This window comes from Phaseolus vulgaris, chromosome 3, assembly GCF_000499845.2.
Source record: "Phaseolus vulgaris cultivar G19833 chromosome 3, P. vulgaris v2.0, whole genome shotgun sequence".
NCBI lineage: Eukaryota > Viridiplantae > Streptophyta > Magnoliopsida > Fabales > Fabaceae > Phaseolus > Phaseolus vulgaris.
In genome coordinates, this window is record NC_023757.2 from 16,025,527 (window position 1) to 16,035,604 (window position 10,078).

At 50.5% G+C, this 10,078-nt stretch overlaps 1 protein-coding gene across 1 annotated transcript; it reads right to left on the reverse strand.

The window, feature by feature from the left end:
• Positions 1–5,188: 5,188 nt before the first annotated feature.
• Positions 5,189–9,854, reverse strand: LOC137839214 (uncharacterized). The gene is made up of 2 exons (XM_068648339.1): positions 7,316–9,854; positions 5,189–6,336 (listed from the first exon to the last, which is right to left on the reverse strand). The coding sequence occupies exons 1-2, from the start codon at positions 9,852–9,854 to the stop codon at positions 5,189–5,191; spliced, it is 3,687 nt and encodes a 1,228-aa protein (XP_068504440.1).
• Positions 9,855–10,078: the final 224 nt, after the last annotated feature.

The window sequence follows — 10,078 nt, forward strand, 5'->3', positions numbered from 1 at the left end:
TTAGGTTTTTCTTTCCTACGACCCCCGTTGTTCATGCTGATTTCCCTTCCTATTTTTCGAATCGAATCGTTCTTTTTAGCGACCCTCCGCTTTCCTTTTCTTACTTTCCTTTCGTCTTTCCTGCAGTTCTCGATGGCTCGTACAGGTGCCACCCCTGCCCCCTCTCGAAACCCTCCTTCAAAATCTCGCAAACAACCTTCGTCAGGAAACCCCTCCACGTCTCGTAACCCACCTAGGGATCCTGGCATCCTTTCAAACCGGGCTCAGAGGCCTGCGCCTTCTCATCCCAACCAATCGCAATCAACTCCCCCACAAACTAGCGCCACCGCCCGCCCCATTCCTGATTACAAACTGTTGTACTCATGGGCTTCTCCAGCTCTGCTGAACGAGGCTTCCTTGATTAACTCTGAGGCCGATATTCTTCGCTTGAGAGATAAGACCCATCTCACATTCCATAAGGAGCATGATGACAAGGTTGTTATTCGTCCTAGTCCTCCCGGGGAACCTGTTTGTACTGATAACGATGGCAACGATGGTCACCCTTTCTGCTTTGTTTATGCAACCGTGTTTAAGAAGGTTAAGCTCCGGTTCCCCTTTACTCGCTTTGAGAGGGAGCTCCTGACCGAGCTTGATATTGCCCTTGCTCAGCTGCATCCCAACGGTTGGGCGTTTGTCAGGGCATATCAAATTGTTTGTGCACATCTAGGCCATCCAGCCTCTGTAGACGTGTTCTTATTTCTGTTTGAGGCCAAAAACCCGGGGGACCGCCTATAGGTAAGCTTCAATGGGATTGCTGGGAGATCCATCCTTTCCATCTTCCAACAATCTTATAAAGATTGGAAAGGTAAGTTCGTTCGTGTTTGCTATAATGATCAGAGTCCCACACTTCTCGATGGGTTCCCCTTGTACTGGGTTAACTAGGGAAAAAAGGATTCCCAGGATCATTTTCGGAAAGCTAGGAGTCCAGAGAAGATGGGGGAGCTCGATAGAGACTTGTGCAACTTCTGGAAGGAAGTTGCCTCCACCAATACTACCTTACCCACCTCCTCAATCATCAAGTTCGAATTCTGTGAGGATCAACTAGACTTTTACATAGGTCTGTCCCTCCACTCCACCTGGATTTTTCTTCCTGTGCCAAGTCTGTTTTACTTTTTTATCAAATTTGTTCGCATTACACTGTCCTGCGCTTACCCTTGCACTGCTAATTACCTGTATCTGTAATTGGATTGATTTGTGAACATTGATCACTTCGTGCAGACACAATGCTGGGAAAAGATCATATGGCCAGACTGCGTTCTATAGTCAAACGCCACAAACTCGCTGCGGGTTCTCAAACCGTCCCGAATTCTGTAGCGGAAGCCGCCGTTGCCCGAGGCGAGCTTCCTCCCGTGGGCTCATCTTCCCTTATCGCCCCTCCTGCCCCTGCGAGAAAGAAGCTGCCGCCGAAGAGGGCCAAGAGGAAGAATCCCACAATGGTGTCGGATGAGGAGGATGACGAGAGCACTGAAGATGGACTTATCTGTAAAAGGAACAGGGCAACCGTCATCGAGCTACCCACAAACGAGAGTACGGGCCCAGATTACGCAGAGAATCCCCCCAGCGTCTCTACACCCTTTGAGAGCGCTGGGGATGCTCTACCATCAAACACCTCAGCTGCTGGAGGCGTTCTGGAGCAAACTGCGGACATTCAGTGGTCTCCCCAGCCTGTAGAGGAGCCAGACGTGTCGCCGCCATGTCCTGATGTTCCCCTGGTCATCCACGTCCATACTTATGAAGGTGGCGGCGAGAACCAACCCCCGACTCCTCTTCCAATCCCTGCTCTTCCAGCCCCTGTCGAGGAGGTCTTGAAAGCCCACGCCGCTTACCTTAGCGCTATGACTACCGAGTGCGTAGAGAAACGCCTTTACCAGATGATGGGCGAGGCTTTAAGGAACTCCTTGAGCCAATATGAATCCGAAGCCAGTGTTGCGAAGGACCAAGTCCAACAACTTAAGCGTGATCTTACGATGCGGGGATTGGAGTTTTCGCGATTAGAGAATGCTCTGAAGGAAGAGTTGCAGAGCGAACATAAAAACAACGCTGAACTAGACCAAAAGCTCAACGCCAAACTCTTAGAGGTCACCGAACTCGAGGGCAGACTCGTGCATCAGCAGGAGAATATAGCGGACCTTGAGGAGACTCTCAAGGCCAAAGGGGCCTACGCGGATGAGATCGAGGCCAAGTCAATTGAGAGGGAGGATCTGCTGGGTAAAGTCAAAGCTGACATGGATCAAAAGGTCAAGGAACTGAGCGAGAAAGATAAGGAGCTGAACGAATCTGCAGCAAAGCTTGCCCAGGCGCTTGGGGAGAACGAAAAGCTGAAGAAACAAAGTGAAGAACTCGACCTCAGCGCCGCAAACGTTCTGACTTCCGGGTTCGGTGCGGCCTTGGAGCAGTTCGCTTGTGCTTACCCCGACTTGGACCTCTCCCAGTTCTCAATTTGCCATGAAGTGGTAGACGGCAAAATTGTACCCTCCGATTAACGTTTTCATTTGACGTCTTGTTTAGAAACATTCTGAAAGACTTACATATTCGACCTCTGTCTATGTACAACGAATCTGTTTGTAATGACTTCTTTATTCGGACCGTGTTAACACATGCACATGGTTTATCTTTGATCTGTTGTGCGATCACTTGATAATTTGGTGGGCTCTCACTTAACCCAATTAACTTAGCGCAAACTAATGCTTAATTTTCTGGCAATCAACTTATTTTAAACAAACGGTTAGTCTATAGCAATAACATTTGTCACGAAATTACTTACTGAGCAGTAGGCGAGAGTCGTTTTTAGTATCTGAAATCTCGCTTGCCTGATCTGCCAAGTGACATGTGTATTTCAAGGTCATCGCCTAAACTGGGCTGGCCTGATTCTGCACTGAGGACTTTCGAACTTGCCTCAACTTGCTTAAGCAAAGAGGTCTTGTACTCTGTTCTTGCCTGAACTCACTCTGAGGTGAGAAGGACTTTATCTGGCCTGAACTCGCTCGCGGGCGAGAAGGACTTTATCTGGCCTGATCTCGCTCGACGGCGAGAAGGACTTTATCTTTCATGAACTCGCTCGACGGCGAGAAGGACTTTATCTGGAGCCTCAACTTGCCCAGGGGCTACCTTTTCCCTGAATGCACTGAGGACTTTTAATCTCATCTTGCCTGAACTCACTCGAAGGTGAGGAGGACTTTCTCTGGTACCGGGGCTAGCTATTCATACTTGAGGAGGGGGCGTCCCGAAGGAATCCTTTCACCCCTGCTCAAGGACTAGGCACCCGGATTTGAACTGTTATCTGGTACCGGGGCTAGCTATTCATACTTGAGGAGTGGGCGTCCCGAAGGAATCCTTTCACCCCTGCTCAAGGACTAGGCACCCGGATTTGAACTGTTATCTGGTACCAGGGCTAGCTATTCATACTTGAGGAGGGGGCGTCCTGAAGGAATCCCTTAACCCCTGCTCAAGGACTAGGTGCCCGGATTTGAACTGTTATCTGGTACCGGGGCTAGCTATTCATACTTGAGGAGGGGGCGTCCCGAAGGAATCCCTTAACCCCTGCTCAAGGACTAGGCGCCCGGATTTGAACTGTTATCTGGTACCGGGGCTAGCTATTCATACTTGAGGAGGGGGCGTCCCAAAGGAATCCCTTAGCCCCTGCTCAAGGACTAGGCGCCCGGATTTGAACTGTTATCTGGTACCGGGGCTAGCTATTCATACTTGAGGAGGGGGCGTCCCGAAGGAATCCCTTAACCCCTGCTCAAGGACTAGGCGCCCGGATTTGAACTCATACTGTACATATCTGTCATCTTGTACTGTACATATCTGTCATCTTGCTCTGAACTCTCGCCTATACTCGTTCTTGGCGAGTAGGACTTCTTAATCTGTTCTCGCCTAAACTCGTTCTAGGCGAGTAGGACTTCTGATCTGTTCTCGCCTATACTCGCTCTAGGCGAGTAGGACTTTTTATTTTGTTCTCGCCTATACTCGTTCTAGGCGAGTAGGACTTAAAACTTAACTTTCACCTCCGATTGCCAGGTGGTGGCAAGGATTCGAAAACTTTATACCTTTGCCTATGATCGCCAGGTGGTGATGAGGGTTACAACTTAACTTGTGCCTCCAATCGCCAAGCAGCGACGAGGACCCAAAACTTATCTTTCACCTCCGATCGCCAACTGGCGATGAGGGTTTACAACTTTATACTGGTGTCTCTGGTCGCCAAGCGGCGATGAGGACTTTAAAAAACTTTATACCGAATGCATGCGATCTGAATCTGCCCTAAGTCTTTTGTTTTAAAATTTAAAATGATAATCATACAAACTCAATAACTGGGAAAACTTGATAGACTCAAACTTTTCTTTATTGGGTGGCCTCATTAAAAAACCCTTCTTAGGGAAAAAGAGCGCCACCTTGAAAAATTGTTTTCACTTAATTGTTCGAGTTAACTGCTACTTACAATGCTTCAACTGTAATAAAACTTGAGATGGGTAGCGTTCCAAGTGCGAGGAATCGCCCCTCCCTCCAGTGTTTCCAAACGGTAGGCGCCGTTCCCGAGTGCTTCAGTTATTCTAAACGGTCCCGTCCATTTGGGTGACAATTTATTCTGCATCTCGTACAGGTGGGCCTTCCTCATTACCAGGTCGCCATCTCTGAACTGCCTTGGCCTTGCCCTAGAATTGTACTTGCGCTTGACTCTTCTCCTTATTGCTTCAGCCTTTACCCTTGCCTCCTCCCTGACCTCATCCAACAAATCTAAGTTCATCCTCCTTTCTGCATTCGAGTCTTCTGCCACGAAGTTTTGGAATCTCGGCGAGCTTTCCTGGATTTCAATTGGGATCATCGCATCGCACCCGTACACCAAGCTAAACGGGGTTTCGTGGGTTTCTGACTGTTCAGTGGTATGATATGCCCATATTATACGGGGAACTTCCTCAGCCCAAGATCCTTTGGCCTTCTCCAATCTCCTCTTCAAACCTCTTAGTAAAACCCGATTAGCCGACTCCACCTGCCTATTCGTTTGTGGGTGTTCCACAGAAGCGAACACCTGTTGAGTTCCAACATCCTCGCACAGCTTCTTCAGCAGGTGACTTGCGAACTGAGTCCCGTTATCCGATACCAAACGCTTGGGCACACCGAAACGACACACAATATTCTTCCATACGAAATTCTAAATCTTGTGCGTGGTGATCTGGGCTACTGGTTCTGCTTCAATCCACTTCGTGAAGTATTCGACTGCCACAACCAAATACTTCATCTGCCTAATCGCCAATGGGAAGGGTCGCAAGATATCGATTCCCCATGTGTGGAAAGGCCAGGGACTGTAGATTGATCTTAACTCTTCCGGAGGCGCCTTGTGCCAATCGGCGTGCTCCTGGCACTGCTTGCAACGTTGGGCATATCTCTTGCAGTCTTCCCTCATTGTCAGCCAATAATAACCTGCACGGATGGTTCTTGTCGCCAAGGCTCGACCTCCGATGTGACCCCCGCAAATCCCCTCATGGAGCTCGGCCATAATTCTCGTGCTCCTCTCTCCATGCACACATACTAAAAGGGGGTGTGTGAACCCAAACCTGTATAACTCGCCATCGATGAGGGTGAACTTGCTGGAGTTCTTTTTTACCTTCCTAGCTTCCGTCGGGTCCATTGGGAGTACGCCATCTGCCATGTAGCGCTGGTATGGCGTTATCCATGTGTCCGGCTCGTGGATGGCGCAAACTTGTGTCATCTTTGTCTCTCCTACTGGGTGCGCTCTAACCCTTGGCGTCCTCAAGGTCTCCTGAGATAGAGACTTATGACCCCTCGCCATCCCTTCCCTTGACTTGCAGACTTGGAGAACTTGGTGGTCCGCCACGAACGCTCGAGGTGTCTTCAGGGTTTCTTGTATGACGGTCCTCTGCCTGCCCCCCTTGCCCGAACTGGCGAGCTTTGCTAGCAAGTCAGCTCGGGCGTTCTGCTCTCTTGGCATATGCACTACTTCGAACGAAACAAAAGACTTCCTCAACTCCTGCACATACTCCAGATAAGCTGCCATCTGCGGATCTTTAGCCTGGAACTCGCCAGTTACTTGGCCTGTGATTAGCAATGAATCGCTCTTGGCCATCAGCACCCTTGCTCCCATCTCCTTTGCCAACAAGACACCAGCGATCAAAGCCTCATATTCCGCTTGGTTATTGCTGGCTTTAAAGGCAAACTTTAGGGACTGTTCTATCAACACGCCGTTGGGTCCTTCCAGAATTATCCCGGCCCCACTGCCCAACTGGTTAGAGGACCCATCCACTGAGAGCACCCAACGAAAACCATCTCCGGCGTTTTGCACTGTTTCAGAAGATAGTTCGACCACGAAGTCAGCGAAGATTTATCCCTTGATCGGTCCCCGGGGCTCATACTTGATGTCGAACTCCGACATCTCTACCGCCCATTTTACCATTCTTCCAGCCACATCTGGTTTCTTTAGAACCTTCTGGATAGGTAAGTCGGTCATCACCAACACTGTAAAACTCTGGAAGTAATGGCGCAACCTCCTCGCCGAAAACACTACTGCCAGTGCTGCTTTCTCCAAAGCCTGATATCTCACTTCTGGGCCCTGCAACACCTTGTTGACAAAATAAACGGGTTTCTGAATTTGATCTTGGTCCTGGACGAGCACCGCACTCAGCGCCTTCTCGGTTACGGCGAAGTATAACCTGAGGGGCGCTCCCATTTGAGGTTTGCACAGAACCGGTGGGCTCGCCAAGTACTCTTTGAGTTTCACGAAAGCCTCTTCACACTCCTTCGTCCAGACAAACCTATTATTCCTTTTCAAGCACTGGAAATATGGGTGACCCCTCTCTCCACTGGCAGACACAAATCGCGACAGGGCGGCCATCCGACCCGTGAGCTGCTGCACCTCCTTAACCGTAGCAGGGCTCCTCATCGCCAAAATGGCCGCACACTTGTCAGGGTTTGCTTCGATCCCTCTTTCGGTCAAGAGAAAATGCACTTCTCAGGGTTCAGCTTCAGTTTGTATTTGGCTATCGTAACGAACAGCTCCTCCAAGTCGGCTATATGCTGGTTCTTTTCCAGGGATGTTACGACCATATCGTCAACGTAAGCTTGCACGTTCCTCCCAAGCATAGGTGCAAGCACTTTATCCATCAGTCTCTGGTACGTGGCTCCCGCGTTCTCAGCTCAAAAGGCATCACCTTGTAGCAATAACACGACTTCTCTGTCATGAAGGCAGTTTTTTCCTCGTCCATGGGGTGCATCTTAATTTGGTTGTACCCCGAGAACGCGTCTAAGAAACTTAACAACTTACACCCTGCTGCGCTGTCCACTAAGGCGTCTATACTTGACAAAGGATAGGAATCCTTTGGACAGGCTTTGTTTAGATCTGTGAAGTCGACACACATTCGCCATTTCCCATTGCTCTTCTTTACCAATACAACATTGGCGAGCCATTCCGGATACTGTATCTCCTTGATGTGGCCCGCCTCGAGGAGATTTTGCGTTTCATCTCTGATCGCCTGTCTCCTTTCTTCATTGAATTTTCTTCTTCTTTGTCGGACTGGTCTGACTTGAGGGTCCATTGCTAGACGATGACATAAAAAATCGGGGTCGATTCCTGGCATATCCGAGGCAGACCACGCGAACGCGTCTAGATGCCTGCCTATCACCTTGGCGATCTGTTCCTGTGTCTCGCCGTCTAAAGTTTTCCCCAACTTAAAAGTTTTGCCGCCGATCTCCCTCTCGAGCCAACCTCCAACTGAGCGAGGCCTCCTTTCACTAGCGAGCAATGCTCTCACAATGCTTGACTCCCTGGCGGCTTCCGGGCAGCTTTCCTCTTCCTCTACTCCAGTGTTGCTCTCAGGCTTCGGCTCGACATCTTCCATGGTTACGTCGCCCTTGGTGGCTGCTTCCGATGCCACATCCATACCCACGTCGCATTCGGCGGTCCCCTCTGGCGCTGCATCCATAGCCCATCGGCTTTCCTGCGCATTCCCCGCACCAAGAGGTGGTGTTGTGGTCACATGGCACACTGGTCGCCTGTTCTTGAGGCTCTTTTCGTAACATCTCTTTGCCTCCTCTTGGTCAGATCGGATGGTGACGATCACCCCTTCCATTGAAGATAATTTGACCTTCATGTGCCTCGTGGAGGGTACAGCTCCTATCCTATTGAGTGTTGGCCTTCCCAATAGGATATTATATGCTGAGGGGGCGTTCACGACAAGGTATTTGATTTTCTCTGTGCGCGAGGCGGCCCCATCTGTGAACGTTGTTCTTAACTCAATGTATCCCCTGACTTCGACTTGATCGCCCGCAAAACCGTATAAGCAGCCCCCATATGGCCTCAACTGGTCTGTAGATAGTTGTAGCCTTTCGAAGGTCGGCCAGAACATCACATCTGCCGAGCTCCCTTGATCGACCAAGACCCGATGAACCGTTCTTCCTTCCGTGACGAGCGAGATCACAATGGGATCGTTGTCATGCGGCACAACATCCCTGAGGTCTTCCTTAGTGAACGTGATGTCCACATCGGGCGAATGGTCCTCAAAAACTTCTACTGACATTACGGACCTCGCATACCTCTTACGCTGCGACGTTGTACACCCGCCACCCGAGAACCCACCAGCTATGGTGTGGATTTCACCGAGGACGGGCGCCTCGTGCTGCTGCCCCTCACTGCCCCCCGGTTGCGAGCCTGACGGTCGTCTCGCCTGTTTCTCCATCAAGTAATCTTTCAGGAAACCATTCTTCACGAGCTCATCCAACTGATAGCCAAGCGCTAGACAGTTGTTAATATGGTGCTCGAATGCTTCGTGGAATTCGCACCATGACTCCTTGCGAGGCCCCAGCACCTTGTCAGCTTTAATCGGCGGCCTCAACCTGTCGGCTATGCTGGGTATCGCAATCAGATCTTTGAGTTCCATCACGAAGTTGTGCCTCGGCGGCTTGCTTGCTTCTCTCCCTTCCTCTACTCGACTCTTAGGTTGGGTCCTTCGTGGCTCGTAAGCGCGTTTCCTGTCAAAGTGTTTCCTTTCTGTGACGGCTTGGTGAACCCGAACAGATTGCGTGCGTATCTGTGCCTTGGGGCGTGCTGGCACACTGGTTGTGCATTTCTCGTACGTTTCACCTTCCGAGGCAATATGTTCTACCGCTTGTCGCCTTATCTCGGCGAAGGTTTTGGGGCGACTGCGGTTAAGCGTTTTACTGAAAGATCCGGGACGCACCCCCTTCTTGAATGCGTATACAATCATGGGTTCCTCCTTGGTGCCTACTTTCACTACCTGTGCCCCAAAGCGGCTTATGTACTCTTTTAGAGTTTCGCCTTGGAACTGCTTGACGTCGAAAAGATCGTACGAGACTGGGGCGGGAGTTCTGTTGGCTAGGTACTGTTCTCTAAATAGTTGTGAAAGTTGGGCGAAGGACGTGACGTGGCCCTTTGGGAGGCTGATGAACCAGTCCATGGCCATCCCTGTCAGGGTGCTCATGAAAAGCTTGCACCTAATGGCGTCTAAACCACCTACCAGCAACATCTGTGTGTGGAACGCCGTGAGGTGTGCTTCGGGATCCTCCATTCCCGTGAAGGTCGCTTTGGGTCCTGTGAACGTATTGGGAATTGCCGTCTCCAAGATTGCCTGTGAAAATGGTGTTGTGAATTCCCTGGGTGGGGATGCAGCCTCCGGTTCGTCTCTGCCACGCCATCTATGGCGTAACTCCTCGTTGGTGCGGTGGAGTTCCTCGCTTCTTGCTTGAGAAGCTATCAGGTCCGCCTGCATGCGTTCCTGTTCTACTTTCGAGGCTGCCACTGCGTCTTGTACCCCGTGCACCATGCCCATGAGCTGTTGTAGGGTCATCTCTTCACTCCTAGCGCGTGTTGGTCAGGTGGTCATGGCTCTCTGGGGATCCTCTAGACTTATCTAAGTGTTGGAATCTGGAACTGAAAGCTTGTGTGGTGGAATCGATGTTTATATTGGCACCACGGTGGGCGCCAGATGTTCTGGCCGGTTGACCTGGGTCGTCTTTATGCGTGGCTTGTTCTAATAAGCTAGGGCACCTTCGTTCTGCCTCGTCTATGTGT

Bases quoted from the DNA above. Each gene is read 5' to 3' on its own strand.
- LOC137839214 (XM_068648339.1), bottom strand. From the start codon at position 9,854: ATGACCCTACAACAGCTCATGGGCATGGTGCACGGGGTACAAGACGCA. The intron at 6,337-7,315 runs GTAAGTTGTTAA...CTTCTGAAACAG, and splicing joins AGTGGACAGCGCAGCAGGGT to TGCAAAACGCCGGAGATGGT.